Source organism: Scyliorhinus torazame, chromosome 11, assembly GCF_047496885.1.
Source record: "Scyliorhinus torazame isolate Kashiwa2021f chromosome 11, sScyTor2.1, whole genome shotgun sequence".
In the NCBI taxonomy this organism is placed as follows: domain Eukaryota; kingdom Metazoa; phylum Chordata; class Chondrichthyes; order Carcharhiniformes; family Scyliorhinidae; genus Scyliorhinus; species Scyliorhinus torazame.
In genome coordinates this window covers 233,390,773-233,416,642 of record NC_092717.1, presented here as the reverse complement: position 1 = coordinate 233,416,642, position 25,870 = coordinate 233,390,773, and the positions used below count along the sequence as shown (strand labels likewise).

General features: G+C 50.1%; 1 protein-coding gene across 3 annotated transcripts in view; it reads right to left on the bottom strand.

Annotated features, from left to right (window-relative positions):
• The window catches only part of LOC140385854 (cadherin-7-like), a 451,440-nt gene that overhangs the window by 63,338 nt on the left and 362,232 nt on the right, over positions 1 to 25,870 (bottom strand). For all 3 annotated transcript variants that reach the window (XM_072468447.1, XM_072468445.1, XM_072468446.1), the window contains one exon: positions 5,279 to 5,466. In XM_072468447.1, the coding sequence (XP_072324548.1) occupies positions 5,279 to 5,466 (188 nt within the window). The remainder of the gene's footprint in view (positions 1 to 5,278; positions 5,467 to 25,870) is intronic.

Sequence of the window (25,870 nt, the reverse complement as noted above, 5' to 3'; positions counted from 1 at the left end):
TGCTGTGAATAAACTGTCTGGTGCGATCACTTAATCGAACAGATCAAAATACATGCAAACTATCAACAGTCATTGTAGCTGGGAACAAAGGCATTGTGGTAGGGGGGGAGGTTTGGTTGATGGGTGGGGTGGGGGGGAGGCGAAGAAGGTCTTCATCAGCAATCTCACAGGCCCAGGTTTGAAGCTCTCTATGGAAACAGGGGGTGATTCCATGAGGGATTTGTGACAGGAAAGGCCTTTACGTCTTAGAACATAGAATATACAGCACAGAAGGAGGCCATTCGGCCCATCGAGTCTGCACCGACTCATTTAAGCCCTCACTTCCACCCTATCCCCGTAACCCAATAACCCCTTCTAACCTTTTTGGTCACTAAGGGCAATTTATCATGGCCAATCCACCTGAGCTGCACGTCTTTGAACTCCACGCCTTGTCAGATCACTGGCCACTCAAAGTGTTAATTTTGTTTAATTAGGGCAGCACGGTAGTGGTTAGTACAGTTGCTTAGCTCCAGGGTCCCAGGTTCGATTCCCGGCATGGGTCACTGTCTGGGCGGCGACTGCACATCCTCCCCGTGTGTGCGTGGGTTTCCTCCGGGTGCTCCGGTTTCCTCCCACAAGTCCAAAGGTATGCAGGTTAGGTGGATTGGCCATGATAAATTGCCCTTCGTGTCCAAAAAGGTTAGGTGGGGTTATGGGGATAAGGTGGAGGCGTGGACGTAAGTAGGGTGCTCTTTCCAAGGGCGAGTGCAGACTCGATGGGCCGAATGGTCTCCTTCTGCACTCTAAATTCGATGATTCTATAATTATTTATTTATTTATTTTGGTTTAGAGTACCCAACTCCTTTTTTTTCTAATTAAGGGGCAATTTAGCGTGGCCAATCCACCTAGCCGGCACATCTTTGGGTTGTGGGGGCGAAACCCACGCAAACACGGGGAGAATGTGCAAACTCCACACGGACAGTGACCCAGAGCCAGGATCGAACCTGGGACCTCGGCGCCGTGAGGCAGCAATGCTAACCACTGCGCCACCATGCTGCCTCCAATGATTATGTAATTAAATAGACCATTTGGGCCTCTTTAGGTCCCGATCAGCTTGTCCACTGGGAGTGACGCGGCTGAAAGTTCAGCACTCGCTCGCTCCTCAGGCAGCCTCGCAAAAGCTGCAGGTTGGTGGTGCCCCATGATGCCATCGGGAACTGGCATCCAGGTATTAACCAGGTCCCCACTGCCAGATTAGGCGTGTGCCCTTGCCACTTGCTCAGCTAAAAACGGGGAACCAGGCGGCTCCTGATGGCATGAGGTCAGGATGATCTTACTGACCCGATGGGCTGATAAGCACCCAATGTCCAATGTGTATATGGCACCTTTCACCTATTAAAATATCCCAACTCGCTTCCCAGGAGCATTACCGAGCCACAGAAAATCATAGAATCCCTACAGTGCAGAAGGAGGCCATTCGGGCCATCAAGCCTGCACTAACCCTTTGAAAGAACATTCTCCCTAGGCCCACTCCCCCACCCTATCCCTGTAACTCCACCCAACCTTTGGACACTAAGGGGCAACTTAGCATGGCAATCCACCTTGGGGGAAAACAAGCAAACATGGGAAGAAAATGCAAAATCCACACAGACAGTCAGTCACCCAAGCCTGGAATTGAACCCGGATCTCTGGCGTTGTGAGGCAGCAGTGCTGACCACTGTGCCACCCTGCCTCCCCAAGGAAATAAGGATATATTCGAACAGAACATCGTCAAAGACTTGGATATTAAAGTTGCCTTAAGGGAGAAGACAGAGGTAAAGAGGCAGAGGATTAAGGAGACAATGGATACAAGATATAAGATGAGACACTGTTACGACCACACCAGATGCCATATGCTGAGCAAGTCCCGGGGGAAACTTATCTTACTGATCATAACCTTTCTTTTGCATCCCAAAAATAAGGGGGGAAAACACCTAACCTGAGGAAAATACAATTTCCAGTAATTTTTATGGGATTTAAAAAAACAATTAATAGGAAGAAAAGCAAACTTAAGCTCACAAATTTAGTTACACAGTTAAGGAGTCTTACAAAACCTGTCCAAAGGAACCCACTTAGTCAGAACGCAGAAGTAAACATTCTCTTGGCAACACTCCCTTCTGGATTCTTAACTCTAAAAAAATCTAGTAATATTACCCAAGGGAAAACTGCTGTTGCTTTATTAAAATCATAAAGGTTCCTTACTCCCCTTTGAAATTTAACCGCTAAAAAGCCAAGTCCCTATCTATCTCCTAATTCAAATTTCTAAATCTAACATATTTAATTATAATTCCACTTCACCATGGCCTCTTATTATAAATGTATGCATTTAGCCTCTTTACTCCTTTAATCTCTCAACTCTCCCAGAGCCGTTATCTCTATTAACCTTTCTCCAGTTTATTTAAATCATTTTCACTCAAAAACATATGCAGACACGCAGTCTTCTTTATAGAATAACACAATATTCCTTAAAAATATATATTTTTTAATCCATCTCACAGGCAGAAAGGAAATGAGGCACAGGGAAAATCAACAGACACCAATCCAGATTGCCACACCTGTCCTTAATCTGTATCTGTAGTTCCTGGCAAAGAATGAGGATACTTGCTGTTTTAGGCACAGTGTCACTTGCAAAGATATACTATCTGCTGCCAGAATTTTTTTTATCCATGGGGAAGGGCCAGAATTTATTGCCTGTTCCTATTTGTCCTAAAGAAGATGGTGGTTAGCTGCCATCTTGAACTGCTAGGTGGTGTAGGTACACCCTTCGTGCTGGTAGGAAGGCAGTTCTATGATTTTGACCCAGGGAGAGTGGAAGAATGGAGATATAGTTACAAGTCAGGATGGTGTGTGGTTGGGAGGGGAATATGTAAGTGATGGTGTTCCCAGGCATTTGCTGCCCTTGTTCATCGAGGTGGTAGAGGCTGTGGGTTTGGAAGGTGCTGTTGGAGGAGCCTCTGTGAGTCTCTGTTGTTCATTTTGCATACACATAGATACATAGATACATAGAAGATGGGAGCAGGATGAGGCCTTTTGCCCCGTCGAGCCTGCTTTGCCATTCATCACGATCATGGCTGATCATCCAACTCAATAGCCTAATCCTGCTTTCTCCCCATAGCCTTTGATCACATTTCCCCCAATTGCTATATAGTACACACTGCTGCGGCAGTGCGCCAGTGGTGGGAGGGAACAAATATTTAAGGGTGGGGTGTGACGTTGTGCGAAATGTTCAGAATACAAAGGGTTAATGTCATGTCATAATTAACCACTAGAGGGAGCTGGATGCAGAACCATATAAAGTACTGACTCACAGACCTCTGGAAGGAGGCTGGAGAGGAGAGCAGAGGAGCAGTGAGAGAGATCAGATTCCAGTGATAGATGGAGTGCAGAGACTAGTATTAGTCGCGTGTAGATTGTAGATTCCTAGATTATTGTTTATTTTAGAGTATGTGGTTAGTTTTAGAGTCCTGGAAAATTGCCTCGGCACTGGAGGCATAGCCACCGATGGTTCAGCGATTGAAGTAAAGGGCAAGCAGGAGATGAGAACGGGGGGGGGGACTGCAGATATCTCGGAGGACTGTTGGACAAATGCAGATTACAGAAATAGGGAGGAGACAGGCTATGGAGGGATTTGAAAAAAAGGATGAGAATTTTAAAATAGAGTTAATGAGGGCTAGATAGTCAATCGAAATGCACTCTACGTACAATATGTATAAATGACCTGACTTCCTTGAACCTAATTTTAAAAAATGATGTCCCAAGATAGGAACATAGGACTCTACAGACCTGCTCAGCCATTTGATAAGTCAACACCTGATCTGGTTGTCATCTCAACTCCACTTTCTGTCTGTCCCCCATGACCCTTGACCCCCCTCATCTATCAGAAATCAACTCTGCCTTGACTGACCCAGCTTCCACTGCTCTTTGTATTGTTCTTTGTTCTTTAAGGAGGTGTTGAGGGTTTTGGCCAAGGGTGGTATTATGACTGGTACAGGCTTGGAGGACTGAAGGGCCTGTTCCTGTGCTGTATTGTTCTTTATTCTTTGTTCTTTGTTCTATCTGGGGAAGAGATGAATGACCCCCTGGAAGAAAGAAAATCCTCCTCATTTCTGTCTTACAGGGGCTATTTCTTAGTTTTAAACTGTGTCCCCTAGTCTCGGTCTCCCCAACAGGAGGCGAGATCCTCAAGGTGTCTATCTTTTCAGGTCCCATGAGGATCTTCAGTGTTTCAAAAAGATCGCCTCATTTTTCTGAACTCTAATGGCCACAGGCCCCAGACTGTCCAACTTTCCTCATAAACTAACCCCTTCATCCCAGGAGTGAGGTGAGTGAACCTTCTCTGAACCGTTTCAAATGCAATTATATCCTTTTTTCAAATAAGGGGACCAAATCGGCCTGGATTCACCGAGCACGCAGCCCATGTGGAGCCCGCCTGTGTCCTGGCCCCGCAGGCGTCTGATTCGCTGGGATCGGGATTCGCGTTCAGAGCTGGAACAGCTTTTATGCGTTCCACTCAGCGCAGATAGTCATTAAACACTACCTACCTGCTCCTGTTACCAAATGGACCTGTTACCAAACTGAACAACGCTCCTGGATTGATCTCAGCTATCCCCTTCATAATATTGAAAATTCCCTGAACTATTTTTCATCCATCCTTTCGGGCTGACAAAATTATTATCTTGGTGGTGCGTTTCTGAAGGATAATAGCACCGACGTGAGAAGCTGACCGGGAGGGTTTGGGGAACGGAGTTAACATTCCTCGGCCTAATTTCTAGCTTGCCTCAAGCCTCGGAGGGGTTTTGCACCTCACGGTGAAGATTTAAAACTGCAGTCGAGCAATACTATGCTGGGAGTTCGGGGGGGGTGGGGGGGGGGGGGGGGGGGGTAGATGAACTCTGATGTGGGATTAGTGTAGAGAAAACAGGGTCACACAGCTCACAGCGAGGAAGGTTATAAATAGGCTTGGATGGTCTGGACGTCAGCCAAAGTGTCGTGTTGCAACTGAGAACCCCAGTGGGCTACAAAAGAGACAGTAACCACGAGTGACAATGTCGAACACCAACTCATAATCCATCATCCAAGGACCTGCCTGCGCTGTCCCTCTGCAGTAAGACTAATATCAGGTTCTTAAGCAAAATGTGTGAGCAGTGGTTAAACCCCTTTCCGCTGAGTCCCACCAAGGTTAGCAGAATTCAGTGTAGCGAACAAAGCCTTCATGCTCACAATGCAGCAGAATATATCTTTTGCCTTTGATTGGCCTTACCTTCTGGAGTGTTACCACTCCCTCTTGTGTCTCCATGTCAGTCGTAACCATAAGAATGTCAAGGCCGTCCCCGTCAACAATTCTGTATTCCATTTCAGCATTTGGCCCGATGTCATCGTCAAGCGCCTTTATTTTCGCCACGGTTGAAGCCACAGGTAAAGATTCGGGAACATTGTACTGATAAAACCCTGTGGGGAAGAAATTTTCAAATGTCACCCACCCAACATGCACTGCAGTTATTCGCTTCATTGATGATCACTGGGTGGGGGGAATAACCCGGTGCACCTGTCAGAAACGGGAAAGGGAGGTTGGCGGAAATGAATAGAATCAGTTCAGTGCCGAAGGAAGACATTCGGCCCATCAAATCCACACAGGCCTTTCAGAAGAGAACCCTGTCTAGGCCCACACCACCACCCTAATCCGCAATCCACCTAACCTGCATATTTCTGGACACAAAGGGGCAATGTAGCAGAGCTAATTCACCTAACCTGCACATCTTTGGGTGAACACAGTGGGTGGGCACAGTGGGTGGTCACAGTAGGTGGTCACAGTGGGTGGTCACAGTGGGTGGTCACAGTCGGTGTACACAGTGGGTGGGCACAGTGGGTGGTCACAGTGGGTGGTCACAGTGGGTGAACACAGTGGGTGGGCACAGTGGGTGGTCACAGTGGGTGAACACAGTAGGTGGTCACAGTAGGTGGGCACAGTGGGTGAACACTGGGTGAACACAGTGGGTGGTCACAGTGGGTGGTCACAGTGGGTGTACACAGTGGGTGGGCACAGTGGGTGGTCACAGTGAATGAACACAGTAGGTGGTCACAGTGGGTGGTCACAGTGGGTGGTCACAGTGGGTGGGCACAGTGGGTGGGCACAGTGGGTGGTCACAGTGGGTGAACACAGTAGGTGGTCACAGTAGGTGGGCACAGTGGGTGAACACAGTGGGTGAACACAGTGGGTGGTCACAGTGGGTGGGCACAGTGGGTGGTCACAGTGGGTGTACACAGTGGATGGGTACAGTGGGTGGGCACAGTGCGTGGGCACAGTGGGTGAACACAGTGGGTGGGCACAGTGGGTGGTCACAGTGGGTGGTCACAGTGGGTGAACACAGTGGGTGGGCACAGTGGGTGGGCACAGTGGGTGGTCACAGTGGGTGAACACAGTGGGTGGTCACAGTGGGTGGTCACAGTGGGTGGTCACAGTGGGTGGTCACAGTGGGTGGTCACAGTGGGTGGGCACAGTGGGTGGTCACAGTGGGTGAACACAGTGGGTGGTCACAGTGGGTGGGCACAGTGGGTGAACACAGTGGGTGGTCACAGTGGGTGGTCACAGTGGGTGAACACAGTGGGTGGTCACAGTGGGTGGTCACAGTGGGTGGTCACAGTGGGTGAACACAGTGGGTGGTCACAGTGGGTGAACACAGTGGGTGGTCACAGTGGGTGGTCACAGTGGGTGGTCACAGTGGGTGGGCACAGTGGGTGGTCACAGTGGGTGGTCACAGTGGGTGGGCACAGTGGGTGGTCACAGTGGGTGGTCACAGTGGGTGGGCACAGTGGGTGGGCACAGTGGGTGGGCACAGTGGGTGAACACAGTGGGTGAACACAGTGGGTGGGCACAGTGGGTGAACACAGTGGGTGGGCACAGTGGGTGAACACAGTGGGTGGCCACAGTGGGTGGTCACAGTGGGTGAACACAGTGGGTGAACACAGTGGGTGGGCACAGTGGGTGGGCACAGTGGGCAATCGCAGCCACTTTGACTTTCATCAGTAACACCATGAGATTCAGACCCCTTTTTTCCCCTGGCCTCGCTTGGCTACCTCTTCCCCGACTCCCCCTCCCCCACTCTCCGTTCTTCCCCACAACCGTTAGGAAGCTGGGAAGAAATAACCGCTCAGTATGACTGCATAGACATCCTTAACATTCACAGGAAGGCAGAGGTCTCCCTTTATAAATCTGCTGATCGGGATTCAATTACGGGTCTAATGAGAGGGCAGAGTGGGCGAGCAGAAAAGGCTGCCTATGATGAGTCAAATCTGCCGCAAGGTGGATCGGGCCAGGTATTTGTTTCTGCAGTATGGCTGTTGCTGATATGCATTGCTTGCTCTGCACTGATCCAAGGGCTGGATCCATGGTTTGATAATCACAGAGTCTGGCATGTTCTATTTATATATAAACCTAAAGCTTCTGACACCAGAAATGGCCCAATATTTCCCCCTCCGTCCTCCAAACCCACCCCTTCATGCTCCCACCAATGGATGACAAGTTTGTTGGAAAGCTAGGTCTGACCTTAGCCGGCCTTCTGTGGCACAACAGTAACAAACAAAGAACATACAGTGCAGAAGGAGGCCATTCGGCCCATCGAGTCCGCACCGACCCACTTAAGCCCTCACTGCCACCCGATCCCCCGAACCCAATAACCCCTCCTCACCTTTTTGGACACTAAGGGCAATTTACCTTGGCCAATCCACCCTAACCTGCACGTCTTTGGACTTCCACATCTCCCAACCACTCTGTTTCCTATTTTACAGTTTTTCATATCCGATGCTTTACCCTTTCATTTTGGTGGCTTTTAATTGCGATGCAACATCGTTACAAAAAAACTCAGCTGAGAAACTGAAATGGCATATGTCAATGCAAGTTCCTATGTCTAAATTATCTGTACGATCAAACATTGTTGTTGAAATGATCCTCCTGCCTGGCACTCAGAAACCTGTTAGCCCACCTCTTGTTAATGCTATTTATGTGGTTGCCAAGGTGAACATCTGTCCCTTGTAAAATATCGGTGCTCCACTTATCTGCTTCTAGCTTTACTCAACCATTGAAGTCCTTATGGAATCTTCCTTGGCAACAGCTAAGGAAGCAAAGCAATTCCTCCCTTGTGCCCTGTAGCACTTTTATATTTATATATTTTTATAGGTATATAAAACAATAAACAACCTGGAGGATTTGCAAGTCTGCTGAGATATCATTACCACCTATATTATGGGCAGCACAGTGGTTAGCACAGTTTCCTCACAGCTCCAGGGTCCCAGGTTTGATTCCCGGCTTGGGACACTGTCTGTGCGGAGTCTGCGCGTTCTCCCCGTGTGTGCGTGGGTTTCTTCCGGGTGCTCCGGTTGCCTCCCACAGTCCAAATAGGTACAGGTTAGGTGGATTGGTTGTACTAAATTTCCCTTAGTGTCCAAAAAAGGTTAGGTGGGGTTGCGGGGATAGGGTGGCGGTGTGAGGTGTTTTTTCCAAGGGTCGGTGCAGACTCGATAGGCCAAATGGCCTCCTTCTGGTCTGTAAATTCTACGTCTATACCCGTAAAAATCTTGACCTCGTGATTTTTGGCCTTAAAAAAATCATAAGGCGGGATTTACCAACTACCCCGCCGCTCGTTATTCGACTGCGGAGGCGGCCCGCCAGCAGGATTTACTGGTTCCCCTCCGCTGCCAACGGGATTTCTCTCTCGTCGCCGGGAAACCCCTGCGCTGTCATGGGACTGGAATATCCCGCGAGGCACGAATCCAATAAACCCTGCCCGTAGGGTGGGATTTTCCAACCTCCCCCCGCGGTGTGTTATCGGGGGGGGGGGGGGCAGAGGTAGCTCATCATTGGTCGATCTTACAGTCCCGCCGATGTCGACAGCGTTTTGCGTGGCTCGCCCGTCCTGCCGCGGGGAAACTCGCCGCGGGGGTGCGGGGTCACCTTCGGCAGGACTGGAAGACCCCGCCCGTATTGTTTCACACGCATGCAGAAAGTCAAGCCCGGTTTTTCAGGCATCGACGTCCAAAGATTTCGGAAGCAAGTCTTATCCCAGAGATGTTAACGATTTGATTTCATAAATACCAATGAAAATGAGCGCTGGTAATATTTGAACCATTTACATGTTTAAGTATTGTTTTTATTTATTCAAATTATTGGAGGGGTCAGATTATGAATGATAATTAATATTAAATATTTTTGTTGTTGGTTTTTATGTCATTCCATTGCAATGGTATTTTTATGGCCCCAGGTCTAGAACATTTATGTTATCCCCTTGCAAACATTGCCCATGTTAAAGTCAACCTCTTGACTTTCGATCCAGGAACCTTGGGCGAAATTCTCCCCCAACGGCGCGATGTCCGCCGACTGGCGCCAAAGACGGCGCCAATCAGACGGGCATCACGCCGGCCCAAAGGTGCGGAATGCTCCGCATCTTTAAGTCATAGAGTCATAGAATTTACAGTGCAGAAGGAGGCCATTCGGCCCATCAAGTCTGCACCGGCTCTTGGAAAGAGCACCCTACCCGAGGTCAACACTGCCACCCCATTCCCATAACCCAGTAACCCCACCCAACACTAAGGGCAATTTTGGACACTAAGGGCAATTTATCATGGCCAATCCACCTAACCTGCACACCTTTGGACTGTGGGAGGAAACCGGAGCACCCGGAGGAAACCCACGCACACACGGGGAGGATGTGCAGACTCCGCACAGACAGTGACCCAAGCTGGAATCGAACTTGGGACCCTGGAGCTGTGAAGCAATTGTGCTATCCACAAGGCTACCGTGCTGCCCCATCTTTGGCGGCCTAGGCCCAACATTGAGGGGCTAGGCCAACGCCGGAGGGATTTCCGCCCCCCCCAGCTGGCGGAAATGGCGTTTGTTGCCCCGCCAGCTGGCGCGGAAATGCGGCGCATGCGCGGGAGCGTCAGCGGCCGCTGTCAGTTTCCCGGCGCATGCGCGGGAGCGTCAGTGGCCGCTGTCAGTTTCCCGCGCATGCGCAGTGGGGAGAGTCTCTTCCGCCTCCGCCATGGTGGAGGCCGTGGCGGAGGCGGAAGGGAAAGAGTGCCCCCACGGCACAGGCCCGCCCGCGGATCGGTGGGCCCCGATCGCGGGTCAGGCCACCGTGGGGGCACCCCATGGGGTCAGATCGCCCCGCGCCCCCCCCAGGACCCCGGAGCCCGCCCACGCCGCCTGGTCCCGCCGGTAAATACCAGGTTTGATTTACGCCGGCGGGACAGGCAATTTTTGGGTGGGACTTCGGCCTATCCGGGCCGGAGAACCGGCGCGGCCCGATCCCCGCTCCCGCCCAATCTCCGGTACCGGAGACTTCGGCGGGGGCGGGATTCACGGCGGCCAACGGCCATTCTCCGACCCGGCGGGGGGTCGGAGAATGACGCCCATTGGTCTTGACATATTGACTGTACATGGATACATGGGGCACGATTCTCCGCTCCCACGCCGGTTGGGAGATTCCCCTGGCGCGCCATTTTTCCCCGTGACGCCGGTCCGACGCCCTCCCACGATTCACCCAAGCGGCGAGAACGGCCCCATCGAGTTCAGCGTGGCGCAGGCCGGAGAATTGCCCGGGACACCCAAAATGGCGATTCTCCGCTACACCCGCTATTCTCCAGCCCGGATGGGCCGAGCGGCCTGCCCAAAACGACGGCTTCCCGCCGGCGCCATCCACACCTGGTCGCTGCCAGCGGGAACAGCATGGGAATGCTGGGGGGGTGGCCTGTGGGGGGGCGAGGGGGGTTCTTTAACCGGGGTAGGACTCAAAAGGGGTCTGGCCCGCGATCGGTGCCCATCGATCGGCGGGCCGGCCTCTCTGAAGGAAGACCTCTTTTCCTCCGCGCCCCGCAAGATCCATCCGACATCTTCTTGCGATGCGGCCTCGGGGAGGACGGCAACCACGCATGCGCGGGTTGGCGCCAACTGGCGCCGGCCAACCCGCACATGCGTCGGTGACGCCAGTTACACAAGTTACGCGGCGCCAGCCGCGTCATTTAAGCGGCGCCGCTTTTACGCGGCGCCAATGCCCGGCGCGCGCTGACGACGCTGTTTTCGCGACACGCCCCCCCGGGTTTCTCGCGTCCCCGATCCTAGCCCATTTTCGGGCCCTGAATCGGTCGAGATCGGGGCCGTTCCGCGCCGTCGTGAACCTCGACGGCGTTCACGACGGCGTGGGCACTTAGTCGCGGGAGCGGAGAATCGCGCCCATGGTACCTGCATCGTGCTGATTTCACAATCCTCCAGCACACACTGCACACTGAAGATAGCAAAGCGTCATCATCAGAGAATCACACAGCACAGGAGGAGGCTACTGGGCCCATTCTAACTCTGTTAGCTCTTTGAGAAAGCTATCCAATGAGTTCCAACCCCCCCCCCCCCCCCCCTTACCCTTTCAATTTAAAGCATGAGATTTTCCAGCCCCGCCCAACACGAGACCGGGAATGCCTGCCTGGGGTCAACGGACTTTTCAATGGTCCGTCAGATTGCCGGTCCGGCCCACAGCAATTGTCAATGCATTTCAAATTTTATATTCAGTTCCTTGCTCTACTCGTGCATTTTCATGGCTTTTGGTTTCTGTGATTGTTTTTCATTGAAGATTGTGTCATGAGAGAGTACCTTTAAGAAATGGGTGTTTATTACTGCTGTGATGTCAGAGAGTGGGTGGAGCTGGGCTGTCTGTCAGCTTTTTACTTTCGTTTTCAGAGCTGGATAGCTGCAGTTACAGCCAGAAGGTGTATGAATCACTCTCTGTAATCTATAGACTGTAAATCGATCCTGGTGATTTAAAACTAATAACAGTAGTGACTTTAACCTGATGTGCTTCTGGTGAAAGGTGTTTTAGGTCGTATGGATGTTAAAAGGAAAGCTTAAAGGATTACTTAGTGTTGTATTCTTTGGGGGTTGTATTTGAATTGATGGTTGCTAAGGTGTTCACTGTATGTTTTAAAAAGGTTAACTTGAGTTCATAGAATAAACATTGTTTTGCTTTAAAAAATACTTTTCCATTTCTGCTCTACCACACCTGTAGAGTGGGCCGTGTGCTCCCCATACCACAATCTATTAAAAGTTGTGGGTCAGGTGAACTCCATGATACACTTTGGGGTTCTCTAATCTCTGGCCCATAAATCTAGCTGAGAAACCAACGGTGGCACAGTGTTAAGACCTCTAGAGGGCCTCGCAGCGCCAGGGACCCGAGTTCAATTCCGGCCTCGGGTGACTGTGTGGAGCTTGCACATTCTCCCCGTGTCTGCGTAGGTTTCCTCCGGTTGCTCCAGTTTCCTCCCACAGTCCAAACATGTCTGGGTTAGGTGGATTGGCCACCTAACTTGATAAATTGCCCCTTGGTGTCCAAAAAGGTTAGGTGGGGTTACGGGGTTGGGGTGGAGATGTGGGCCGAGACAAGGAGCTTTTCGGAGGCTCGTTGCAGACTCGATGGGCCGAATGGCCTCCTTCTGCACTGTAGGGATTCCACCGCCCATCCAATCTGTGCCTTCTAACACAACTGCGTGAAATAAATCCCCAGCTCTCTGAATCTTGCAGCAATGACCTCAACTTTGTGACCTCTGTTTAGTGTCTCCTGATATACTCCAGCAAAATCATTCATAATTTTTAACATATCTTTCAAATCTTTTCTTACCCTTCTCTGTTCCAAGGAGAACAAACCCATTTCCAACCTCACCACATAAGTGAAGTCGCTCATCCCTCGCACCGCTCTGGCAAACCTCTTCTATCCGCTCCAGAGATCTTAACTTCCTGCCTAAAGTGCACTGCCCACAATAATCCAAACTCGGCTTAACCAGTGATTTATAAATGTTTGGTGAGGAGAGCACGGTGGCGCAGTGGGTTAGCCCTACTGCCTCACGGCGCCGAGGTCCCAGGTTCGATTCTGGGTCACTGTCCGTGTGGAGTTTGCACATTCTCCCCGTGTTTGCGTGGGTTTCGCCCTCACAACCCAAAGATGTGCAGGCTAGGTGGATTGGCCACATTAAATTGCCCCTAAATTGGAAAAAATGAATTGGGTTCTCCAATTTTTTTTTAAAATGTTTAGTGTAACTTGCTTGCCCCAGTGAAGTAATTAATATTTAAACCGTTTAATTTTATGTTGCCCTCACATTTATTTTTCAGAACTCAATTTTTCTGCTCCTTTCTCATTATGATACCAGAGAACTTTTTCTTTTGTATTGTGCTGAACATATTTAACTTCCCTGATTTCCTGGGATCTCTTTTTACTTCCAAAAGATACAAAAAGGTTCGAAAGGGTGATGTCATGTTCTGTAGGCTGGCCAAAGTGAATGACGAACTACAGAACATGCAGTTAAAATAATTTATTGTGTCACATCTGGGTGGTAAGATAACTAGAATAAATTAACTAACAAACAACTAACACTAAACAACTCTTATGCAAAATATGTCTATCTCCCAGCACGGCCAACTCCCAACTTCCAGATCACATGGTGGCATGTTGGGTTTACACTGCCATCTAGTGGTCGGAGGTTGTGTCATGTGAGAGTACCTTTAAGAAATGGGTGTTGAAGAAATGTACCTTTAAGAAATGGGCGTTTAAGAAATGTGCCTTTAAGAAATGGGTGTTTATCAGTGATGTCAGAGTGTGGGTGGAGCTGGGCTGTCTGTCAGCTTTTTACTTTTGTTTTAGGCTGTTTGCTGCAGGGTATGTTTTAGTTTCGTTTTCAGTGTTGGAGCTGAAGCCAGACAGACCAGATGCACTGTAGATCTCTCTGCCATGAAAAGACTATCTCTTGATCATTTGGTGAATTCAGAATTATAAATGTTTTCAGTAGTGAATGTAAACCTAATGTGCTTCTGTTAAAAGGTGTTTCTTTTGTCTTCTGGATGTTGTTTGGGAAGTTATTAAGGATTACTTAGTGTTGTATTCTTTGGGGGTTGTATTTGAATTGATGGTTGCTAAGATGTTCACTGTATGTTTTAAAAGGTTAACTTGAGTTCATAGAATAAACATTGTTTTGCTTTAAAAAATACTTTTCCATTTCTGCTGCACCACACCTGTAGAATGGGCCGTGTGCTCCCCATACCACAATCTAGTAAAAGTTGTGGGTCAGGTGAATTCCATGATACACTTTGGGGTTCTCTAAACCCTGGCCCATAACAGTTGTGCATAACATTATGTACAAACTTACATGATGCACATCATCACAGATGATATCAGATCTGCAGAGGTTATGCTGATCAGGAAAAGCTGAACAGGCTGAGGCTCTCTTCCCGAAGAAAGAGAACATTAGGGGTAAACTAATAGAAGTCTTACAATTCTGAAGGGGTTTGCTGGGCGGACGGAGAGTAAATGTTTCTTTAGGGGGTCATAGAAATAAGGTAGCCACTGTTAATTGCGATAAAGAATTCAGGAGACACCACTTCACCCAGAGAATAGTGAGATTTGTAACCGCAAGGAGAAGTTGATATAAATATTACAGATGTATTTCAGGGGAAGATAAATGAACAAACGAGCGAGAAAAGAAGGGACGATTAGGCTGATGGAATGGGAGGAGGCTCACGCGGAGTATTAACACTAGAACAGGCCACAATATCTCCGAGATATTCAGAATTCCTCAAACCACTGTTCTCACGCATCCCAAGATCCACACTCAATCTCAGGTCCCGCCACGCGGACACTCTCGACCCCTCCCTCTTCAGCCTCACTGACTCTCTCTATCTCAAAGCTGCCATGCTTCAGAATTTCATTCCATACTTCGTCTCATCTGGACGTTTAACATTATTTTCTCTGCCTTTTGAGGGTGGAGAATTGTAAGCTTCAGCAACTCATGGTTACCGATGTCCTTCCAGATCTTTCTTCCCTTTTATGTTTCCCTGACCCACCCCCCATCCCTTCTTAGAATCTCACTCCTTCCTGTGCATTCGCAACCCACACTGACCTCCCTCTCTCTGACTCCGAATGACCCGTCTTTAGGAAAGGCATCAACTTGATCCCCTTCCGGTCCCCACCTCAATGAATCTCCAGCTCGGCGCAACGATGAACGTTTTTCCCAATGCCTTTGTCTATGTGTCCACTTCTTTCGCCAGGAGTCTACCCTCTATTCATTGGGCCTTTCTACCTGTCTCCAATATTCGCCCTCCGCCTGGACTCCTCCCTCTGGCCTCTTACCCTCTCTAGACCTTTTCCATTGGGGTCTGCTGGCATGACATTGGCACTCTCAGTTTCTCAGCTCTTCTCACTGCGGAGGTCCGGGAGGACTCAGAGATCTCCGGAGCGATAGACTCTTCTTTCCCCTGATGTCTTTTGCCATATTTTTGGAGTCTGTGCATAGCTATTTTGAAATGCTATAAGGGACCTAGAGGAGGAAGGTTCTGGTAGCCGGGCCCCTTTAAGGGGTTGGGCCTGGCAGACCATGTGACCAGATCGGGGCCAATCGTCTGGGAGCGAGCAAAGTCCAGTCAATCGTGGGTCTGTGTGGCACACTGGGAGCGGGACCCTGGGCAGTGTGGACCCTGGCCCCGAAGAGACAAGACCCATCCTATCGTTCTCTGTGCCTGTATATCTACCAGCGCCTTTCATCGATAAACCCCTTTGTTAGTGCTGGAAGCTTCCAGTGTGTTTCCTGAGCCACCATAGCCCCAAAATACTCCTTCCAGGCGAAGCAGAGAGTTACATGTACCTCTCGCAATTTCTTTTAAATTGCTTTCAAATTCTGAATTCACGACTCACAATGCGGTGTCCTCTGCACTGGGGAGGCCGAACATAGATTGGGTGGCCACTGTGCATTCAGTCCAGAAACCCCGAGCTTCCAGTCACCTGACATTTTTGGCCCGACGTCCCATAGCGAGAGCGTTTAGCCGCATGTTTCCCGGCACCCGCAGCGGCGAGAAACACAACGCGACTCTGGTTAGAGGCGGGGCCTTAGCAGGGAACATGCGGCCAAGGCCACACTAAGTTCCATTTCCTGCACTGAGGAGCCCTGCTCATCTGAACTCCTTAGTACAGGGAGACATCGGGACGCCATTTAGAATGGTGTCCTGATCTCTTGAGCCCCCAGCATGACCCCCCCCCCCCACAGCTCCCCCCCCCCTCCCCCCACACCACCCAAAATATCCCCAAAGTCTCAATTCACCTATTTTTAATTTTGTTTTAATTTTAAATTGAGTGTACTCAATTATTGTTTTTCCAATCAAGGGGCAATTTAGCGTGGCCAATCCATCTACCCTGCACAGCTTTGGGTTGTAGGGGCGAAACCCCAGAAACACGGGGAGAATGTGCAAACTCCACACGGACAATGACCCAGAGCCGGGATCGAACCTGGGACCTCGGCGCCGTGAGGCAGCAATGCCAACCACTGCGCCACCGTGCTGCCCTTTATAGGCAGCAGTGCTAACCACTGTGTCGCGTGCCACTCCCTCAACTCACTTATAAGGGGGTCCTAGGCCCACCCCAACCCATCCCACCTCACGTGCACATGGCACCCCCAGACCCAATCTCCGCCAGTAAACAAATGACAGCTTGCCACCTTGGCTGAGCCATGCTGCCACCCTGGCAGTGCCCCTGCTAGCCGGCAGTGCCGCCCAGTGAGTGCCCAGGCTGGCACCCAGGTGGCACTGCCAGGTTGCCAGGCAGGCACCAGCAATGCCAGGGTGCCATCCTGTCCAGAGGTGGCCTCTGATCCACTGAGAGACCCCCACAAGCGCTGTTCTGCCTGGTCCCATTTTATTGGTGGCCAGTAGTGAATGGCACTCGCCCAAAGTCTCTGAGGTGAGGGAGATATATCCCAACGCCCCAGGTGCCTCGGGAAACTGCACATCAGAGTGAGACTGGCTGTCTCACTCTAATATGCAGCCAAAATGTGATCCCGCCCACGATGGCCGGGATTCACATTGCGTCATCTCACGAGATTGTGTTAGATCTTGCGAGGTGTAGAGAGCCGGGTAGATCCCAGGAGCGAGGTCTCCCGGCACCTGTCAACCACGTTGTACCGCGGTGCGCTGACCTTCAGGAGTAATGTGGCCGGGTACATCGTGGCCTTTCATTTCAACTTTGCTGTCTGATTTCTCTGTCCTCGGCCCCCTGCTACATTCCATTGATGCTCAATGTAAAGCTCCAGGGACAGGACTTGATTAGGGGCTTGACAAACTTCTGGACTCAGCATTGAGTTCCCCAAATTCAAACTGCAATCTCTGCTTCCATTCTTTTCTCTTTTTCTTTGCAATTTCTGGCTTTACTCTTCTGGCTTTCTGGTTTTTTTCTGCTTTCGGGAGGTAGCTGTTCATTATCCTGCCATTCACACCTTCTCGAGACACCATTAGACCATAAGCTTCAGGTGCAGAAGTAAGCCATTCAGCCCATCGGGTCTGCTCCGCCGTTCAATAAGATCAGGTCAATAATCCTCAACTCCTCTTTCCCGCCTTATCCCCATAACCCTTGCTCCCCTTACTGGTTAAAAATGTCTTTACTTTGTCCCATTACCACTTCTTTTGGACTTGTACCACCAACCATTTTGTAATTTAATCTCTCTTGCTCTCCAGCCCATGACAGAGTTTCCTTTTTTCCTTTCTTTCCCACCCTCTCCCCTCTCACTTGCTCAAAACCTACTTGATTTCTAATTATTCTGAGTTCTGATAAAAGATCACAAACATGAAATGGTAACTCCTGTTTTGCTCGCCACAGATGTTGCCTGGCTTGCTGAATATTTCCAGTAGTTTTGTTTGTGTTTCAGATTTACAGGACCTGCATTAGCTTGTTGGCGGGCTGAGTGTATTTCTTTTTCAATGAATTTCGCTTTTCCTCTCTCCTTTTCATTTATAGTTATTGATGTTTCTATTTCAATTCCCATTGTATGCAACTAATTCATTCATATTAAAAATGGGTAAGGCCACTTATTTATAATAAAAATAATCTTTATTTGTGTCCCATGTAGGCTTACATTAACACTGCAATGAAGTTACTGTGGAAAACCCCCTCGTCGCCACATTCCGGCGCCTGTTCGGGTACACTGAGGGAGAATTCAGAATGTCCAATTCACCTAACAGCACGTCTTTCGGAACTTGTGGCAGGAAACCGGAGCACCCGGAGGAAACCCACGCAGACACGGGGAGAACGTGCAGACTCCGCACAGACAGTGACCCAAGCCGGGAATCGAACCTGGGACCCTGGCGCCGTGAAGCAACAGTGCTACCCACTGTGCTACCGTGCTGCCCACAAGCCTTAGAATGCTAATCTTAGTCGCGTACGTGTTTTGTATTCCCATGGACAGGAAGGTCAGCATGGGAACAAGGTGGAGAATTAAAATGACAAGCAATTGGAAGATCGGGTCATGCTCACAAAGGTCTTCCCCAAAGCTGTTTGAGCTTGGTGCGTATGTGGTCGAGGCTCGTGGCATTGAGAGCTTCATCAAGAGCTACTTGTGACAATAAGCGATTATTAGTTATTATTATTATTATTATTATTAGCAGTGGTTCCACAAGTGTTGGATAACTTGGAGATATTTGTGATTATTGCAAGAAGGGTGGAATTTAAGTTGGAATCCACGAGGAATGAGTTGAAGCCAGAGACCTTCTCCTTTGTTACTCCTACCCCCTCCTTGTGTCCACTGGCTTAAAAACTCTTTTGTTTCGACCTTTCGAAGTGTTCCCTGCATTGAGCATCCCCCTCCTCCAATCTAATTGTCCTAATTCTTCCCTCATCTCTTTGAATGGAAATGTGTACAAGTTAGTAAATCTGGCTTCCTGTCTTTAGCGTAATCAAATCCTTCAACCTGTTCAAGCTAATCCTTCTCTAGTCACTTTCCCATCGCATTTCCCACTATCCCCCCCACCCTCCACCCCTCCCCCCCCACCAGCAGCATCAGTTTCCATTTATTGGGTGTTATCTAGGTTAGTTGGAAATATCGGGCCAACTTGAGTGCTGGTTCTTATGGGTCCCCAGACACATTCCGACCTGAGGCAGTAATGTGTTACCTTGACTGAAGCAACCTGGGATTCCCTCCTTTGTGTTGGGTTGATTGATGTCACTCACTGAAATAACTTTCTTCCTTCCCCAAACCCTTCTCATCTCCTAATATAGCCAACTGTCCTCCTGCTGGTATTGACCCAACGTCCCGGCAAAAATCCCCCTGGTATTAGCTTGAAGCTTTCACATTCGGAGTGGATAGTCAGGGGTGAGAGGGGAAATCAAGCGGAGTTCAAGCTTTGACAAAGAGTCATCCAGACTCCAAACGTTAGCTCCCTCCTCTCTCCACAGATGCTGTCAGACCTGCAGAGATTGTCCAGTATTTTCTGTTTTAATTCCAGAGGTGGGGGATATTGGGGGTGGTGGGTGTCAGGAGTGTAGTCCGAGGGCAGTGGGGTTGCGGTGGTGGAGGGAAGGGCGGGGTGGGGGTGGGGGGTTCAATACTTTTGTTACCCAAGAGTTAGCAGTGATTTTAATCCTTCCACCTTTCCTTGGGTAACTGTCCTGCTCAGCGAGTCAGAACCATATCAAGTCTCCGATTTAAAGTTAGGTTTCGGACAGTTCCCAGTGCAGGGTAACTGCCTAATGGAAGCTTGAACTTCAGCGACAATTGCCCTGACCTTAGCTGGGGACTTCAGCGTGGAAGCCCCAGCACATCATCAGGGTACAAACCCCTCCAGGGCATGGAAGCACTGGGCCTCTCACATTTCTATCTTCCTTCCGTTCTGATGAAAGGTTATCGACCTGTCGAGTCTTTCCCGCTTTTCCTGTTCCCATTTCAGATTTCCAACATCCGCAGTGTTTCTTTGCAATGCCTTTTGCTGCTTTCCACTGCCTTGTGTTGGATGTTGGAAAGCAGACCGGTGGGCGATGAGGCGAGGATGGAATTTCCTCATGGAGTCACTTGAGAAACGAAGGACTGAAGAAGATTGTGGTATCCCCACTGGAAGTCCTAAAACTGATCTTGAGGAGGTGTGAGCCATTTGAAAGGCTGTTCAAGTGCAGAGTGAGTCAGCACAGTATGGAATTGGGAAAAAAAGGCTCTGAATGTGTATTTGGGACAATGGGGAATTCAATCGCAACAGAGAGTACTTGTGTAATGATGAAGAAAGATTTTGCATTTGTCTAACAACAAATAAAATAGGAGATGAGGAAAAAGAAAATGTTTTCGTCCCCATGATCAGGCCAGATGCCTTTGATCTGGTGCCCAACAAATGTTGTCCGTGAGAGCCCGGTTTAAGGGAATATGCTGAATTATGGACTCATATTATGGCATGAGTGAGAATGATATTGTATTGAGTCGCATTCCGTAAAAGGAATAGGTTGCCAAGTGAGATTGTTGCAGGTTACATTCTCCAATTAAAGAGGCCCTCTCATCACTGCAGGTGTGAGGTGAACTCAGAAATTAACTTTGGGCATGCATTAGATGGAGGCCCAAAGAACAATAAAACCCAGGTCAAACCTTTGAGCAAAGCCATTAAGCTAACGTGGGAGGAGGCCAGTGATGAGGCCACAGCCATGGTAACGGCAGGAAGACATCATGCAAATTGTCAGAGAGTCATTTTTCTGAGCTGGCAGGCAACCAATGAAATGAAATGAAAATGAAATGAAAATCGCTTATTGTCACAAGTAGGCTTCGAATGAAGTTACTGTGAAAAGCCCCTAGTCGCCACATTCTGGCACCTGTTCGGGGAGGCTGGTACGGGAATTGAACCGTGCTGCTGGCCTGCCTTGGTCTGCTTTCAAAGCCATTTAGCCCAGTGTGCTAAACCAGAAGGTCGCCCTTTCCTGTCAAAGTGCTGTGCCTGTGTGACAGTTGGTCATATCCAGGTGACATGCAGGGGTAGAGAAAACAGTAATGCTCCAGATCATTGTGAAACTGCTGGTTACAGCCATTCCCCAGGCCAAGCTGGTGTTAGATCTAAGGCTGGATCAGAAATCTGGAAATCCTTGATTGCGCATCTGATAGATGGGGAACATAGGTGGAAAATGATCATTGTAGAAACAGAAGTCGATGTAATGGAGCAAGAAGACCAAGAGTTATATCAGCAAAAGAATAAGAAAAAAAGTTACAATGGAAGGTAAGGGTTAAATATATAACTCCAATGATCATTTCAGGGCCTCATCCCGTTGCAGCTGGAATGGATTCGCTGGAAGGTAGGGGCTTCCGAGGATCACAGAATAATACAGCACATCGGCCCATCGAGTCTGAACCGACGCATGAAAAACACCTGACCTGCCCACCTGAACCCATTTGCCAGCACTTGGTCCATAGCCTTGAATGTTATGACGTACCAAGTGCTCATCCAGGTACTTTTAAAAGATTGTGAGGCGACCCGCCTCTCCCACCCTCCCAGACAGTGCGGTCCAGACCGTCACCACCCTCGGGGTAAAAAAGCTTTTCTCAAATCCCCCCGAAACCCTCACCATGAGCTTGTGTCCCCTCGTAACTGACCCCTCAACTAATGGGGCAGTTGATCCCTGTCCATGCCCCTCATAATCTTGTACAGCTCCATCAGGTTGCCCCTCAGTCTTCCCTGCTTCAGAGAAAACAACCCGAGCCCATCCAACCTCTCTTCATAACTTAAATGTTCCATCCCAGGCAACATCCTGGTGAATCTCCTCTGCACCCCCTCCAGTACAATCACATCCTTCCTATAATGTGGTGACCAGAATTGCACACAGTACTCCAGCTGTGGCCTCACCAAAGTTCTATCCAACTCCAACGTGACCTCCCTGCTTTTGTAATCTGTGCCTCAATTATTAAAAGTAGGTGTCACATATGCCTTTTTCGCCAACCTATTAACCTGCCCTTCTGCTTTCAGAGATCTATGGACAAACACTCCAAGGTCCCTTTGTTCTTCGGAATTTCCCAGTGTCAGGCCATTCATTGAATACTTCCTTGTCACATTACTCCTTCCAAAGTGGATTACCTCACACGTTTTTGGGTTAAATTCCATCTGCCACTCCTCTGCCCAGTTGACCATCCCGTCTATATCATCCTGCAACCCAAGACACTCAACCTCACTGTTAACCACCCGGCCAATCTTTGTGTCATCCGCAGAGCTCCTCCTGTCCATGCTGCGGACCCCCCATCCTCACCTCGCCTCACCTCAACCACGACACCGCAACCCCTCCTCCACCCCCCCACCCCCCACCCCCGCATCATATAATTTGGCTGGCCTCTAACAAAAGTCGGCGACATGGGTTCTCCCCGAGAGGCGATTCTCCAGTCGCCTACATTGAATACCATCCAGCTGGGCAATTGCCCAATGCACGCTTGGACTTTGGCAATCCTTACCTGTGGACTTCCAGGGTGGAATCACCAGCCCATCATCTGGGTACAAATCCCGCAAAGTTAAAACTTCCATTGGGCAATTACCTAATGGAAGGGGTTAATAGTTATCACCCTAAAGCTAATACAATCATCAGCAATGTCCGATCGCCTGGGAGCAGAGCTCAGAGATAGATAGTGCTTGAAGAAGCCTTGTGCCCATCTAGCCCGTACATATTTGTATGTAGTTAATAAATATTTGAAAATGCCTCGAGACCTTGGCCGGAATTCGCCCCCCATCCCCACCACGGTATTTTTTCCCAGTGGTGGAGGCAGCTCCCCATTAAAGCCCGTCGGGATCCGCTGGTCCCAACATGGTCTACGCCATTTTGTGTGACTCACCTGCCCCACCCACCTCCTGTACATCAAGGCCTCCGACCTCGAGGCAGCATCGGATGCCAGAAAGACCGCGCTGTTCCTGTCGACTGCAGGGGATCACGCCATCCACATCTATAACTTGCTTACGTTTGCCGATGGCGAAGACAAGACAAAGTTCCATACAGTTCTGCTGAAATTCGACAGCCACTGCGACATTGAGGTGAATGAGAGCTTTGAACGGTACATCTTCCAACAGAGGCTTCAGGGTAAGGATGAACCTTTTCAGTCCTTCTTGGCCCATCTCCGCATCCTAGCGCAGTCATGTAATTATGACTCGACGACTGACTCCATGATCCGGGATCAGATCGTTTTCGGGGTCCAGTCCGACTCCCTGCGGGAGCAATTCCTCAAAATCAAACAGTTGACCCTCTCCGTCGCCATCGAAACGTGCGTTGTCCATGAGCATGCCAGAAATCGCTACTCCTGCATCAGGGCGGCAGAAACTGCAAAACTGGCCTCCCACGAGGCAGAAAGGGTGCAGGCCATAGCGAAAATGCATGGCCTGACCATCAAGGAGCGTGGCCGCTTTGCGCGCTTTTCCTGGGTTCCCACGCATGCGCGCCACGACCAGGTGGACGGTGAGGCCGAAGACCCCGAGGCGCATGCGCAAACGTCGGCCGACCGCATTGCGCAGGTGCGGTGGCGCACAGAACGTGCTGACGTCAGCGTCATGACGTGTCCGAATTGTGGCTCCGCCCATTTAAAGCGGCAATGTCCAGCCAATGTCAGGCAATGTCTACAGTGTGGAAAGCTTGGCCACTACGCGGCCTTCTGCAGGTCCGCTCCACTGAGCAACAGCCAGCGATCCCAGCTGCAGCGCAGACGTGTCCGCTGCGTACAACAAGGCATGCAGGATTCTGATCCAGACAGCCCAACGGACCCCGATGCTGACTGCCTCGAGTCTCCATATCGGGTGGGCAACATCACCACACACGAGATGGTCTCTACCGTGCCTGCCAACCGCCTTTCAATCCTGAGTGTGGATCCTGAAGACGAGTGGTGTGCCGTCATCACGGTCAACCAGTCTTGCATCCGATTTAAATTGGACACTGACACGTCTGCGAACCTCATATCACAGTCAGACCTCGGCAGCATCTGACACCAACCTAGCATTCTTCCACGAGCCTGCCATCTCCTTGACTGCAATGGTAATGCCATAGCTGCCAGTGGCTCGTGTCAGCTAGGTGTCTCTCACAAGGCACTTAAGGCGACGTTGAGATTCGAGATCGTCTGGCCTGACAAGGCATCCCTGCTCGCTGCTCGCGCATGCAAACTCCTAAATCTGGTACAGCGAGTTCATGCCATGTCCTCGACACCGACGACGGCCTCGCCCAATGCGAATCTCCAGGCTGAGATAGACGACATTCTCACACAATACCACAATGCGTTTGATGGGATGGGCACGCTCCCATATCGCTACAAGATATTGCTCAAGCCGAATGCCACCCCAGTCATCCATGCACCACGCCGGGTGCCGGCTCCCCTCAAGGATCGTCTGAAAACACAGCTACAAGAGCTACAAGACCAGGGCATCATCTCAAAGGTCACGGAACCCACAGACTGGGTCAGCTCCATGGTCTGCGTCAAGAAACCCACTGGTGAACTCCGCATTTGCATTAATCCCAAAGACCTGTATCGCAACATCATGCAAGAGCATTACCCAATCCCGAAGCGTGAAGAATTGACCTGTAGGGGGTAGAGGACAAGTGCGCTATATGCGCGGGAGGACCAGCGAACCACATTCACATGTTTTGGGCATGCCCTAAGCTTAGGGGGCACTGGAAGGGATTTGCGGGGGTCATGTCCCGGGTGCTGAGAACAAGGGTGGTGATGAGTCCAGAGGTGGCAATGTTCAGGGTTTCGGAGGACCCGGGAGTCCAGGGGGAGAAAGAGGCCGATGTTCTGGCCTTTGCTTCCCTGATAGCCCGGCGGCGAATTCTGCTGGCATGGAGGGACTCAAACCCCCGAAGACCGAACTATGGCTTTCGGACATGTCAAGTTTTCTGGGTATGGAACAAAATCAAGTTCGTCTTGAGGGGATCTGTACTGGGGTTCGCCCAAAGGTGACAACCATTCATCGACTTCTTCGCGGGAGAGTGAACGTCAGCAGGGGGAGGGGGGGGGGGGGGGTGCGGGGGGGGTGGGGAGATTAGAGTAGAGTAGGAGAGATAAATAGGCGGGTAGTGTTTATGGGAGAGGAGCGGGTATGTGCATTATGGTTTGGTTGAAGTGTTGGTTTTCCGTTGATGTTTGCATATTTCTGTAATCTGTAACTGTTTACAATGCCAAGAAATACCTCAATAAAATTGTTTGTTAAGAAAAAAAGAATTGACCTGTGAGATGGCTCACGCCAAATTCTTTACCAAGCTGGACGCCTCCCGTGGCTTCTGGCAAATTAAGCTGGACGGGTCCAGTCGGAAGCTGTGCACTTTTAACACTCCGTTCTGCAGGTACTGCTACAACCGCATGCCTTTCGGTATCATCTCAGCTTCCGAAGTATTTCATCACATAATGGAGCAAACGATGGAAGGCATTGAGGGGGTGCGAGTCTATGTGGACGACGTGATCATCTGGTCCATGACGCCCGAGGATCACATAGTTTTCCAGAGGATTCATAAAAATGGCCTCCAGCTCAACAGGGCCAAATGCTCGTTTGGGCGCGTCCGCTATCAAGTTTTTAGGTGACCACATTTCACAGCAAGGTGTGCAACCTGACGCCGACAAGGTGCTGACAATGCCATGAAGACACCAGAGGACAAAAAGGCGGTCCTCCGCTTCCTCGGGATGGTAAATTTTCTCGGAAAATTCATTCCCAACATGGCATCCCACACCACGGCCCTCCGGCATCTCGTTAAAAAGTCGACAGTGTGCCAGTGGCTTCGCGCACATCAAGCGGAGTGGCTTGGGCTGAAGGCTAAGCTCACCACAGCCCCAGTACTGGCGTTCTTTGACCCAACCAAGGATACCAAGATATCCACAGACGCAAGCCAGGACGGTATTGGGGTGGTGCTCCTCCAGCGAGACGATTCCTTGCCCTGGGATCCAGTGGCATATGCCTCCAGGGCCATGACTCCGACCGAACAATGGTATGCCCAGATCGGAAAGGAGTGTCTGGGTCTCCTGACAGGAATAGTCAAGTTTCATGACTACGTATACGGTCTGCCGAAGTTCACGGTGGAAACAGACCACAGGC